Here is a 14,307-nt window from a genome sequence, read left to right on the forward strand (position 1 = left end):
TGCCGGATTGAGAAAAGATTTTTTTTTTTTAATTCTAGGTCCTCTCTCTCTCTCTCTCTCTCTCTCTCTCGTGAAGAAGAACGAATAATGCTCAAACAACAAAACAAAGACTGAATATTGATCCTTCATCACGATGGCAGCCCAGCAGTACGCAAATCACCAATCACAAATATTAAACCATTCCTAGATAGTCAAAGCAAGTATTGGATCAAAAAAATTACAACACAAAAGCACACAAATCGCCGATGTTTCATCGGCGGCGAAGGAGCTTTGTTCAGTCAACCCTTTTTTTTTTTGTTCGAGTTGGAAGTTAGTAAGGTATCAGCCTTCATCATGCAGTAAGCAATTCCGGTTCGAGTTATCAGAAGATCTTTATGACTCTACGAGAAATCTCCGGTGGTATTCAACAGATTTTGTGAAGAATGCGTCTGAGAAGAAGCCGGGTTTTATTGATTCTTTTGGGGAAATCGCAATTCAATCCCATAATTTAAGGTTTACAAATTTAGCAAAATTATAATTTTGTCCCTATTGAAGGGTATATTTGTCTTTGTAGGTTCAGTCAATGACTAAAATTGTAATGGGTGCAGTGAGCAATTTAAAATTTTACTCGGGGGGGTTTTTGCTAGTTATTTTATCACAGGGGTGTTTTTGGCAGATATGAATTACACATGGGTATTTTTTGCACATTACTCTATTATTTTTAGTCGATTTGGGCTTGGTTTGTGTACCTCTCTAGGGCCATGTAGTATTTTCCACAAACGACGCCAAAATAATATGATACGATTCCACGTCATGTTCTGCAATTCCTCCCTCACACTATCTGATTCATCGCCTCAGCACCACCTGCATTACAAAAAAGTCTTTAGGACGCCGAGATTGGTCCCCAACGAAAACCATATCGTGTTCGATGGTGTATGTCAAAGATATCACCGATTGTATAATCTCCTCGGTAGTTATTTCAAAAATATTTGCCATGAGATCAAATGCATATACTATACTTATACACATAATTATGGTTAGTGCAAGCAAATAAATGCTAAGAATCTCACACTTGACGTGTGTGCAATATACACAACATAAAAAATGCCAAAGAATCTCAACTTGCCATTTTACTCACCGACTCCTAAAAAGAGTACATGCTCTAAACGTGAGTCGTTTCTTTCAACACACTTCTTTCTCTCTCTACTCTCTCTCTCTCTTAATTCCCACATCTACACGTTGAATGCCCTAATTCCCAATTCCACACTGTCTTCAAACCCTCGATTCTGCTTGAAGGCCAAGGTTAGATCTATGGATTGAGAATCATTTCTTTGAAAGTTTCAGTCAAATTTCTTATTTCTACGCTGCATTTTATCTCGTCTTATTTCAACACCCACTTTGATCTGAACGAAACCCTGTCCGATTTTTTTTCAAAATCCCTCTCAATTTTGTTTTCAGATCTGCTAGGGTTTACAGTAAAGATATGGAATTTCTTCACAAGTTGAAGATCTGTACCTTGTTTGTTTTTATAGTTTTTTTACAATTAGGGCAGGGATTTTATCTCCCTGGTAGTTACCCTCACAAACATGGAATCGGCGATTACTTGAACGTAAAAGTGAATTCTTTGACCTCAATCGACACGGAAATACCCTTCAGCTATTACGACTTGCCCTACTGCCGCCCAAAGGAGGGGATCAAGGACAGCGCGGAAAACCTCGGCGAACTCCTCATGGGCGATCGGATCGAAAATTCTCCGTACAGGTTCAAAATGTACACGAACGAGACTCAGATTTTCCTCTGCCAAACGAAGCCTCTATCCACCGAGGAATTCAAGCTCTTGAAAAAGAGGATCGATGAAATGTACCAGGTGAATGTGAATCTGGACAACCTGCCCGCGATTCGGTACACGAAGAAAGAAGGGTTTATGCTGAGGTGGACCGGTTACCCAGTCGGTGCGAAAGTGCAAGAAGGCTACTACGTCTTCAATCACTTGAAATTCACCGTTCTCGTTCATAAATACGAGGAGACGAATATGGCTACTGTGATGGGCACGGGCGATGCTGCTGAGATCATCCCCACTGCCAGCAAAAAAACGGGTTCAGACCCGCCCGGTTACATGGTTGTCGGATTCGAGGTTGTCCCTTGCAGCTTCCAACACAATGCAGGCTCTGTAAAGAACCTGCACATGTACGACAAGTACCCTTCCCCAATCAGCTGCGATCCGGGCACGGTAGCAATGCCTATCAAAGAAAATGAGCCGTTGACTTTCTCCTACGAGGTCTCTTTTGTGGAGAGCGATATCAAGTGGCCTTCGAGATGGGATGCTTATTTGAAGATGGAAGGTGCAAAAGTGCATTGGTTCTCGATCTTGAACTCGTTGATGGTGATCACTTTCTTGGCAGGGATCGTGCTCGTGATTTTCTTGAGAACCGTGAGAAGGGATCTTACTAGGTACGAGGAGCTTGATAAGGAAGCTCAAGCCCAAATGAACGAGGAGTTGTCCGGATGGAAGCTTGTAGTTAGTGACGTTTTTCGAGCTCCTGCTTATCCGTCATTATTGTGCGTGATGGTAGGTGACGGAGTTCAAATACTCGGAATGGCAGTTGTCACGATCCTATTCGCCGCCCTTGGATTCATGTCACCTGCCTCGCGTGGGACTCTCATAATCGGGATGCTCTTCTTCTATATGGTACTCGGAATCGCAGCTGGTTATGTGGCGGTTCGTTTGTGGAGGACTATATTTTGTGGGGACCACAAAGGGTGGGTTGGGGTTTCGTGGAAGGTTTCTTGTTTCTTCCCTGGAATTGCGTTTCTTATACTCACGACTTTGAATCTACTGCTATGGCATAGTAATAGCACGGGGGCTATTCCGTTTTCGTTGTTCGTGATTCTTATTTTGATGTGGTTTTGCATCTCGGTTCCTCTTACACTCGTCGGTGGCTATTTTGGTGCGAAGGCATCTCATATAGAATATCCCGTTCGGACCAACCAGATTCCTCGGGAGATTCCGCCTCAGAAATACCCGTCTTGGCTTCTGGTTCTTGGAGCGGGTACCCTTCCGTTTGGAACACTTTTTATCGAGCTTTTCTTTATCATGTCGAGTATTTGGATGGGGAGAGTGTACTATGTTTTCGGGTTCCTCTTGGTTGTTCTTTTGCTATTGGTGGTCGTTTGTGCCGAGGTGTCGCTTGTGCTGACTTACATGCATCTATGTGTCGAGGACTGGAAATGGTGGTGGAAGTCTTTCTTCGCCTCCGGTTCGGTTGCGTTATATATATTTCTCTACTCGGTTAACTATCTGATATTCGATTTGAAGAGCTTGAGTGGGCCTGTTTCTGCGACTCTGTATCTTGGGTATTCGCTATTCATGGTTGTTGCAATTATGCTTGCAACGGGCACTGTTGGATTTCTTTCTTCGTTTTGGTTTACGCACTATCTCTTTTCTTCGGTGAAGCTGGATTGAGAAAAGTTGATTGCAGAGAAAAAACAATGGAGATGAGTAGGAAGCAACTTACGGAAATATGTTGTTAGTTTTCGTGTTTTTTTAAGTCGTTTTTTTTTTGTTAGAGAATTTGGATCCATAATAAAAATGGTTATAAAGTTTTTGTAGCTTCTTTGTTTAGTATAATTGTTCTGCTTCATAGCATTGTTATACATACTATTTGAGGATGAAAGAAGCTAAACTCATTTAAACAAAGGGACTGAATTGATAAAATGGGCTTCAAAGTGGGCTCATTAATAAAATGGGCTTTACTTATATGGCTGAAAAAAGATTAGATATAGAAAAAATTAATCATTAATCAATTGATTTGAGGTACATAAGAACAAAAAACAAGTAACGTGCTACATAATTGTACTTGACCCAAAACTAAAAGTTTTTCCATAATCGAAATTGATTTGAGTTGCTCAATTATTGGGATTTAGGTTTTATAGTCAAACAAGAAAACAATCAATTCCGATTGAGCAAGTTTGAATTCTCAGCCATTTTTGACAATATTATTATGCACTCTTTATCACACACCCACGTATAGTATGCTAGTTATTAGCGATCCGCAATTCTTAATTACAAATTTAATGATAATAAAAATCATATTATAGTTCATGATTACTTCGAAGAAAAAAAAAATACATCAGTCTCACAAGAAATGAGATAATGGTTGAAGCTAGTGAACATATGTCAATTGATCCATATTCGAATTCATTTGTAAACAATCGTTAGACCCTAGGTGGATCTTGTCACACATGATCAGCTTAATGTGGTTTTACAAACTATTATACGAGAGTGTATTTTTACCTATTGCACCGTTATAATTAATTGCAAATTAATTCGTTAATTGAAAAAAAGAATTAAGTCTCGGCCACACATAACCTTCTAAAATGCTAGCATACAAAATTAATTTCCTAGGCTCTAGGTGTTCTCTCGGTTAAACCTATTGCAATATTTTCCTCCGAATTTTGTGGAAAACTATGATCTAAATATTTACCAATAAATACCATATTTTATATATAAAAGGGTAAAGTTCAAAATACCTACCTGAACTATACCCAACGTATAAAATACCCCCCTGAACTTCAAAATGTACCGAAACAGCCCCTCTTGATTATCAGTCAACGTTAAAAAACACAGAAATATTAACGCTGTTAATTTACACTATGCAATTACTTTTATGTCCTCCATTAATTGACCCTAGTGCTGAACACTTTCTCTCTCCAACACTTGGAAAAAAAAAAACCGTAAAAAAATTCCCTCTCGTTTCACTTTGCAGCTTTCTCATCTCACCCTTCCGTTGATTACACATTTCTGGAGTAAATTGAACCGATAATAAGCTGTGATAAGGAAGACGCGATTCTTTGGAGCTGGTTTGAACTTTGAAGGAAGACCCGATTCGTTTGAATTCTTAGTCGTTTGAAGAAGGAAGTCGCGATTCGTTAGAAGTATTTGGGGTTGATTTAAGGTACGATTCACATAGAATTTGTGTTAGGGATTCGTTTAATATGTCAGGGGATTCGAATTTTTGGGACTTGGGATTATTTTCAGAAATTGAAATCGAATTAGGGTTTTCAATTTAGGCTTAATTTCAAGTTCGAATCAGCTTTTTTTTTTTTTTTTTTTTTTTTAATTTGGGCTTAAATTCAAAAGAGGGTAACGTAGTTAGAGGTTGATTTGCTAGAGAAGGAGGAAATTTACAAATCAAAGTTGGCACGACAGGAAACCGAAGCTGATTTTGGAGGTTGATTCAGAGAAAGAGGGCATGTTGTTCCTCGAAGAAATCTAGTCACATAATGCTTGGATTTGTAACAGAAAAGACAAGAATCTTGTGTGTTTGTGCTGCTACTAGACACTTTTGTGTTACTAAAAAAGGATAAAATATATATATATATATATATATATATATATATATATATATATATATTAGAATTTTGAGTTAAACAAACAAATAAAAAACACTATGTACAGAAATTTAGAGGAAAAAAAAAGATGAGAAAAAGAAGAGGTGAAATCTGTGGAAAAAGGAAAAATAAAAAAATGGGAAGAAAAGCCTATAATTGGCCATGTCAGCAGGGGTAAAATCGTCCGAAAAGATTCCAACAGCCATAATTCAAAAAGTCAACGTGCCATGTCATCAGGGGTGGGACGAAATTTTAACAGAGGGGCTGGTTCGATACATTTTGAAGTTCAGGGGGTATTTTTATACGTTGGATATAGTTCAAGTAGGTATTTTGAACTTTACCCTATATAAAATAATATAATTAGTGCATAATTATTATATTTTGTTACATAATTTCGAAATAAATAAAAACCCTTAAACTTGGTGGGGCCCACTAGATGTACTGCCCCCACCACAGCACCACATGTCCCAGCACCCATATACGGTAAACCCGCTCATATTACACGTTTTTACACACTACCCCTTTTGTCCTTTTTCCTTTTTTTATTTTTCATATATATTTATTATTTAATATTTTAATAATTATTTTACCAATTAAATGACTAATATTTAATACCCACCCACCCACCCACCACCTCAAAAAAAAAATCCCCAAAAGCATTTCCAATTTCTCGATTCGATTTCAATCGAGAGGAGAGAAGAATCTGGCTATGGCGACTGGGGCAGCTGGAGATGGATTAATCTGGGGGATGTTCGAAGGCTGCATTTCCGGCGGAGATATGGGCATCCAGCGCCGCCCCTACCACAAAAACTGCACCTGCGCACTCCACAACTCCGGCGCCCACTGCTCCCACACCTCCCGCCACAAAAACATCTCCTACCCCATCCGCCGCTCCTGGAGCGAAGGATCTCTCGCCCTGATCGGAAACTCCTCGCCGTCACCCTCCTCCTCCCCTGCTACGGCGGCGGCGGCGGCGGGAGGGTTGAAGAGGACGCCGACGCAGTTGGTGCTGTGCAAGGAGGAGGATGACGGATCTTCACTTAATTAGGTCGGATTTTTTTAATTTTAATTTTTTTTTTTTTTAAATAATTGAATTTTTAGGAAATAAGTTATCGATGTTTCTGGTTACTAATTAATTGTTGTAAAAAAGTAATTAGTCGGTAAATCTAAGGGCGTGTTTGTTTGATTTTTAATTTTTTTTCCCTTGAATTACAATGCATGGTGTTTTCATCTGTATTCAGTGACTGTTAGATCTGTACAATTTGCATGTTTGTGTTTTGCATATGCAGATCACGTGATCGGTTCTCCGATGAATGGTATTTCGAGTTTTTCGGTTCGGTAAAATCGAATATATATATATATATATATATATATATATATATATATATATATATATATATATATATATATTAATATTTTATAAAATGTAATATAAATATATACTTTAATAGATTACTTTTTGAATTTGACATTAAAATATCAATTGAGGCTAATTACTAAATAACGGAAGAAAAAAATTATTGATCCGAAAGTATTTTACAATTTGTTAGAACTTTACAGAATTTAAAATAAAAGAAAAAAAATACATATTTATTAAATATTTTAGTATTCGGTGCGGTATGCGGAGCATCAATACCGTATATCGTACCGAATATTGGAATTCTAATAAAATATTCAGAGAACACCAAATTGAATTTTGATTCAGTATTTGACAAGTATCGAATTTTCAGTTCGATCGATTTATCAACTGCGTGACAAGTCATGATTTTATTATCGCTAGTCGACATAAGTGAGTCAAAATGGGAGGAAAGGAGGAGCATGCGGGTAGTAAACATATCGTATACAAAAAACAAATTTATGCCCCGTCGAAAGCAAAAGTGCCAAAAATCGACAATAATTTAAGGTAATTACAAATTTACCCATATTCAAATATTTGAACAGACACTGACATATACTGTGCTAATTTTTAAAAAATAAATAATAGTAATAATTGTACAGACACTGACATCAACAATTTATTAATCTTTATAATTCATAATACAAAATCATCAACAATTTATTATTATTTATTTAATAAAGCAAATCTAACCCAATACTTATTGGACCCAATTTCAATATTAAATGGACCCAATTTTCGGCCCAACTGATTCTTACAACTTGATGCAAAACCGAAAAATTAATCTCCAAGACTCCAACAACACAAAATCCAGAATCCACCAGAAAACACATAAAATTCTAATAATTCATTAAAATTCGAAATTAATTGTGAAAATAAAGTCCTACTACTATTTATACTAATACAGTAAAAATTCTAATTAAATTCATCTGTTCATTATTTTCAATTTTTACAGATTGCGGTTTCAATTGGTTCGAACATCCATCAAATTCCTCTGCTTCAAGAAACTCAAATAAAATTAATTTGATAATTAAGCTTTCCTTTTTTTTTTTTTTTTTTTTTTTTTATCGAAAGATGTAAATTTGAACAATGATCTCGACATATGTAATAAATATAACATGATTTCGATTATATTGCATGTTGTTAAAATTAATATATACATGTAACAAAAGATCGATAAAATCGATTTATATATACATCGATTTATATAAGTTTCTTACACGAAAAACGAAATTAATATTACCAGAAAAAGATAGGCTACGATACAATTTCTCCTTCTTCGTAATCGTCATCCATAGGTAGTACCGCATCGACTCGATCCGGATCACGTTCGATATAATCAAAATCATCGGGCTTGATGAACAATCCAAGCCGCTTCAAGGGGCTAACGCCGTCCCATCGCCGCCCGCAACCCCACGTCGCGAGATGCTCCATGACATCTCGATTCTGATCGTTGAACTCGACGGTCTTCTTCATGTTTTCACGAGCAACTCTTTCTCTCTCCCGCCTCTTGCTTCGTTCCTCGAGTTCTTGCGCATCCATCTTGATTCGTTTCTCCACTAGTCGCGCGTCGAGGGATTTTTCTCCATGCAACTTTTGCGCGGCTCTGAGTATAGTATCCGCGAATCGACTCCTAAGCATGCCGGCCCTCAAGCGCTGCTCCGCCGACATTATTTCCACTTCACCGTTCGCCGCCGCCGGAGTAGTCACGGTCGGCTTGATCATCATCTTCTTCTTCTTGATCTCCGTTGCGGGGCCATGATCGGAATATTCCTCTCGTCGGATTGTAGAAATCGTCGAAACGAACAATGTTTTAGACGATTTCTTCTTCGTGATCGAAGATTTCAGCTTTGAAATCAACCTCGTCGAAACTCCGTTACGATTATTCGTCGTCATTCGATTCTCACCAAAAAAAAATCCTTCAAATTTTTGCGCAATTGTTTCTTCTCTAACTCTAACTCTCTGTAATTAATAATCTGCTTTTCTCGATCTCTCAACATATAAGGTAATATTCAGATACGATGTATTTATATTTCTCAATATATAAGCTAATATTCAGATACGATGTATTTATATTTTCTTGATAGGGCGTTCAGCTTATTTGATAAGCACAGTATCTTATTACTAAGATTTTGTTTCCTTTAATATAAGCATATAATTAAGCTAGTTACATTAATGGATCTCTTAATTTATGTGGCTTTGGAATATAGTTTCAAAATTTGGTCAAAATTAATGAATTAATTTCGATTTAAAATAAAATAATAAGAATTAGAGTTGGCAGTTTGGAATAAATCGGTTGGGCCATAATAACTTTTAAAAAATGACGTGGATCCACTTTTATATAAAAAGCCCAACAAAAAAATTATATGAAGTCAACCTAATTAAACATCCCAACAAATCTGTCAAAAATCAAAATTCAAAATTAAATATGAATTTTTAATTCTCAAATTCCCCAAATCGTCCAGCCTCAACTCATCGCCACTTGTCATACTGCACCTCCGCCGTCGCTCACCGCCGCTGCTCGCCGCCATTCGTCGCCGTCGCTGTTTGCAGCGCTCATTCAACACGACAGGTCTCTCTCTCTCTCTCTCTGATTCTCTCACCGCCGGAGCTCCGGCGCCTCTCTCTCTCTCTCTGATTCTCTCACCGCCGGAGCTCCGGCGCAACAACCGATTCACAGAGACAAAACATCAAAAAACCGCAGCGGTGGATGTGAGAAGAAGCTGGTGTTTAATTTAATCTGTGGACCACTAAATCATCAAAACAGAGATAAGCATAATCTGACATTGCTCTTGTTTCTATCTCACATTTGACCTAATTAGGAGAAATATATGGTAATTAATTCGTAATTACACGCAGTAAGAGAAACCAACCTTTTTGTGGCCTTAAAATCTGGTAAAAAAAAATAAAAAAAATCAGACCACCTTTTCGACAGCTGAGTTTGTACTAGAATCTACCTTAACCTCGTTGGTACAATCCCTACTCCTAGTTGAAGAATCATGAATTTTAGAAGATAGAGAAGATGATAATGAACAAGAGTAGCTTTTCCTAAATTCTCTTTTGGGAAAAGAAATACTCCTCTGTAGTGGGTTCACAAGCGAGCATTTGGCTTTCGATTTATGTAATGCACATTTGCAGTTGCGATGATAGGGCCTCCGTTCCATATCCAAATCACACATCGATAAGATTCCATCTAAGACACACTGGAGCATTATTCTCTTATCTTCTCTTTTTTCCTGTATAAGTTATCTGACGTGATTATAAGTGCGCGTGTTTGTGACAGTTGGTGTGTGTAAAAGTAATTTTTTCGGAGGGCATTTGGTTGAACTGTGTTGCATGTTTCTTGAAGGGTTTATATAGGGCAGTGACTATTTTGTATTGGATTGCGCTTTTTTATTTATTTTTTTCTCCGTAAAATCCAAGGGAGTTTGAGCCTTGAGTTAGTTAAACTATGGGAATACAGTACATGTTATCTGAGTTAGATGAAAACAATATTTCATTGGGAAAATCTGAAATCCGTGTAGCGTGGGGCCCGGAAGATATGGGTAATAAAGACACAATATTTAGAGGAAAGCTCAAGAATGAGACGATCACCTGTTTTTTTAACCTTTGTTTTGGAGTACTTCAGATTATTATGCATAGTTGATTCCAATGAAAGGAATATTTGTATATATATATATATATATATGTGTGTGCGTGTAATGCTTCTTGTTTTACTCTTCATACGACCATGAAACTAGTCCTACGATAAATGTTTCTGTTAATTAAACTATTTTTCACTCAATTCTAAAACAAATCGATCTATCTAACTATCAAGAAAGTTAAAAAAATTCATAGTATTTGGGGAAGATATTCCAAGGGACAACTGTTTGTGTAGTACAAGAAGGTAGTCAATAATTACAAGCACAAGCAGACGCAGCCATTCCGAAAGCATATATATATATATATGCTTGTATATAATATACTCCCTCTGTCCCATATTATATGTCTTTTTAGAGAGTTTTTTTTGTCCCAAATTATTTGTCATTTTACATTTTCAATGAAACATTAATTGCATTATTTTCAATTTTACCCTCAATCACTCCTAATTAATTAGTTGAGAATCAATTAATGTCGATGATATTTTTGTAATTTTATCTGTTTTTACTATAATCTATGCACATTTATTGATTTTCTTAATATGTGCAAAACAACCCAAAACGACATTTAAATTGAGACGGAGGGAGTACTTGGCTACCTCGGGGACTTAAATAACGAACTTTCGCATCTAGAATCTTTATATTCAAGAAGTAGGCTTTGGCATTGTTATTTATGGCATTTTAGCAGCCAGATAGTCACGTGTTTTCTATAGTTTACTACTTGTTTAATTTTATAATATCGAGAAATCCGTGCAATAGTAGTTAGAAGAATCAGGCACATTTTGTCGTATTATTTTTTGAGTTCTTTGAGGAAACATTAGTCTCGTTCAATAGTTTATTTGATTAACATTTTGCGAGCATGCAACGAATCAGCTCATTTGTTTCACTAATAATAGTTTCATGTAAATATATTACCTCACAGCAAATTTGATCACCAAGGGTGAGAAAATGTTTTAAATGACCTTAGTGAAAATAGTGATACGTTAATACTAAAGATCGTATATAGAAGAGTTGTGACAGAAAAGATCGTCAAACGGAGTAATGCGAGAGCAAGTTCCGAAATGTGTTTGAGAAGAAATTTCATTAACTAATATCCTAATTTACACTTCCTCGAGTACTACATATGTCTCAAGGAGTGCCAAAAGAACTTAAAAACTAAGAAAACAAATACAAAGAATTAAACGAGCTTTCTATCTGCTGAGTTTTGACATTGCACTATACTGCAACTAGAATCTATTTTTTTCGAAATATGAAGATAAGAAAATTGAGAAGAGATATTGGAAGATGATAGTGACAAGGAACACTTGCTCCTAAATTCTCTTTTCGGGAACGAAATATTCCCATTACTATGCGAGCACGTTCCTTTAGTTTCATGCAAAGCACATTTGCAGTCACGATGATATGGCCTCCGCTCGATGTCCATGTCACCCATAGACAAGCTTCCGTCAAACACACATCGAAACATTAATTCTGCTGCTCCGGTTGCCATTCTTCTCTTGTCTTTCTTCTCTCGTTTTCTATATATCTATTGTGTTTTTTCAAGTGTGTGTGTGTGTGTGTGAGAGTGAGTGAGTTAGCATTTTTCATGAAGAGTTTATATAAAGGTAAGGTTTATACTTGTTAGATTAGAACTATGATGATGTAGTGGCAACCAAGACTCCACAGAACAATTAGCTTCAGTGTTTGTGTGTAAAGTCCTAGAGAATATTTTTTCAACTATGAAGTTATCTTGTTCTTGTCTTGGAAATCTAAATAAGAGCAAGACAAAAACAAGCTGTCATCAAAGGTAAGTCAAAGGAATCAAGGAATCACAATTTCCTCGGTTTTTTTTGTTTAAAACTCCTGAAGAGAATCTACTCTCTTAGTTTTGTCCGGGCGAATAAGTTTTCGATACATTGGGGAATATATTAGTTTGTGTGGGGATTAAGGTTCTTGTTCTTTGTTGTGTCTTCACTTGATTTGTCACGCACGGCCCCACATATGAGATAACAAGAAATACTGCAGTACATTAGGGTCTTTTTATTTTTTAATTGTTTTTTTTCATGATGTCGAAAACATTAGCTATCCAATTTATGAATGGCGTTTGGAAAAACGGCGAATTAATTTTTTTTTTTAAATCAGAATACCGGTTCTTTTCAATGTTTATACGTACTAGTAATCAAGCAATACTTCAATATTGATTTACCGGATTATCTCTTATAGGAAGTCAGATTAGTCGAATAGATGCATATTTTTCACACAAGCATCACACTGTAGGATGTGTTAGTTTTGCATTGTATTTTTCGGAATTAAGATATTTGCAAAGATTAGAGAATCTTTGACTAAAGAGAACCTTGATATAAATGATATAGTTAACTAATTCATAGGTTGGACCAACAGCATAACTTTATGTTTAAATAGTCTTAGTCTTTTGTTTTGTTATCACCTTTTCTGAAGAATCTTTTGTGAACAGTGTACGAAAAACGAATTTGTCTGTTATCACATTGAACTGTATTGGAGTTTTTTTTTTTAATAATTATTTTCATACTAAGAACTGTTATTGCTATTAAACTGGTAACTCTGTTCTATGTAATAATCAAGTTCCGAGATGCGTTTGAGAAGAAATTTCATTAACTAATGACTAATTTACACTTCCTCGAGTCCTGCATATGCCTAGAGGAGTGACAAAAGACCTTAAACCGGGAAAAAAAAATCAGCCGAGCTTTGTATCTGCTGAGTTTTGACATTGCACCCTACTGCAACTAGAATCTATTTACAAATATGAAGATAAGAAGATTGAGAAGAGATATTGGAAGATGATAGTGACAAGGAACATTTGCTTCTGAATTCTCTTTTCGGAAACGGAATATTCCCCGTACTATGCGAACATTTGCCTTTAATTTCGTGCAATGCACATTTGCAGTCACGATGATATGGCCTCCGCTCGATGTCCATTTCGCCCATAGACAAGCTTCCATCAAGTACTCCCCGAAACGTTAAATCTGCTGCCATTCTTCTTTCGCTCTTTCTTCTCTGTTTTTCTATATATCTTATATGAATTTTCGAGTTTGTCTGTGTGTGAGAGAGAGAGAGAGTGAGTGAGTTAATTTTTGGTTAAAGGGTTTATATAGAGGAGAGGTTTACACTCGGTTGATCACAACTATGACGATGTAGTGGTAACCTAGATTCTACAGAGAACAATTAGTTCCGGTATTTGTGTGTATAATCCTAGAGAAGAACTACGGAGTTGTCTTATTCTGTCTTAGAAATCTAAACGCGAGCACGACAAGAAATAGTCAACACCGTTAATTCCTCTGTTTTTTTTTATTAGACCCCTTAAGAGAATCTATACTCCCTTAGTTTAATCCGGGCGAACGGGATTATTTTATTGGTCTGTTGCCCAACATTGGGGAATATAGTTAGTTTTATGAAACTAAGGTTCTTGTTCTTTTCCCTGTCTTAACTTGATTCTTATGCACTGCCCCCACAAAATTAGACAACAAGAAATACTGAACTATGTTTGGTTTATACATCTCTCTAATTATGACATCAGCAATTTTTTTATGCTCGGTGAATTCCGAATTAAGTAGCATTTCTCTTTTTCGTCGGGTTAGATTCTTCCCCTCGATCAATATGTACTAAGAGATTTTTTGTCTGATCTTCAATTTATGTTCCGGTTTTAACTTCAATATTGACTTGTCTGCATTTATAATTTCTTACCTACATATTACTAAGAAATGTTTCCTTTAAAATCGTATGTCAACCTCCGAGATATGTTATATTTAGGTGTATTTAAATGAAATAGCCGGTCACATAAATTTGCCTTCTACGTTGAAACTTGAGAAAATTTACCTTATATTTGAGAAGAAAAAATAACAAATGACAACTGTTTTCAGAACAAGAGTTTGTTTTTGAGTAGTACCG

The 14,307-nt window shown here is 36.3% G+C and overlaps 2 protein-coding genes across 2 annotated transcripts; both read left to right on the forward strand.

The window, feature by feature from the left end:
• The first annotated feature begins 852 nt into the window (after positions 1–852).
• Positions 853–3,588, forward strand: LOC105964185 (transmembrane 9 superfamily member 11). The gene has a single exon (XM_088825125.1). The coding sequence runs from the start codon at positions 1,463–1,465 to the stop codon at positions 3,440–3,442; it is 1,980 nt and encodes a 659-aa protein (XP_088681251.1). The 5' UTR covers positions 853–1,462; the 3' UTR covers positions 3,443–3,588.
• Positions 3,589–5,995: 2,407 nt separating this feature from the next.
• On the forward strand, positions 5,996–6,563 carry LOC105960631 (uncharacterized). Its single transcript, XM_012984823.2, has one exon. The coding sequence runs from the start codon at positions 6,080–6,082 to the stop codon at positions 6,416–6,418; it is 339 nt and encodes a 112-aa protein (XP_012840277.2). The 5' UTR covers positions 5,996–6,079; the 3' UTR covers positions 6,419–6,563.
• Positions 6,564–14,307: the final 7,744 nt, after the last annotated feature.

Source organism: Erythranthe guttata, chromosome 11 (assembly GCF_056151865.1).
Source record: "Erythranthe guttata isolate IM_541 chromosome 11, IM_541, whole genome shotgun sequence".
Classification (NCBI taxonomy): Eukaryota; Viridiplantae; Streptophyta; class Magnoliopsida; order Lamiales; family Phrymaceae; genus Erythranthe; species Erythranthe guttata.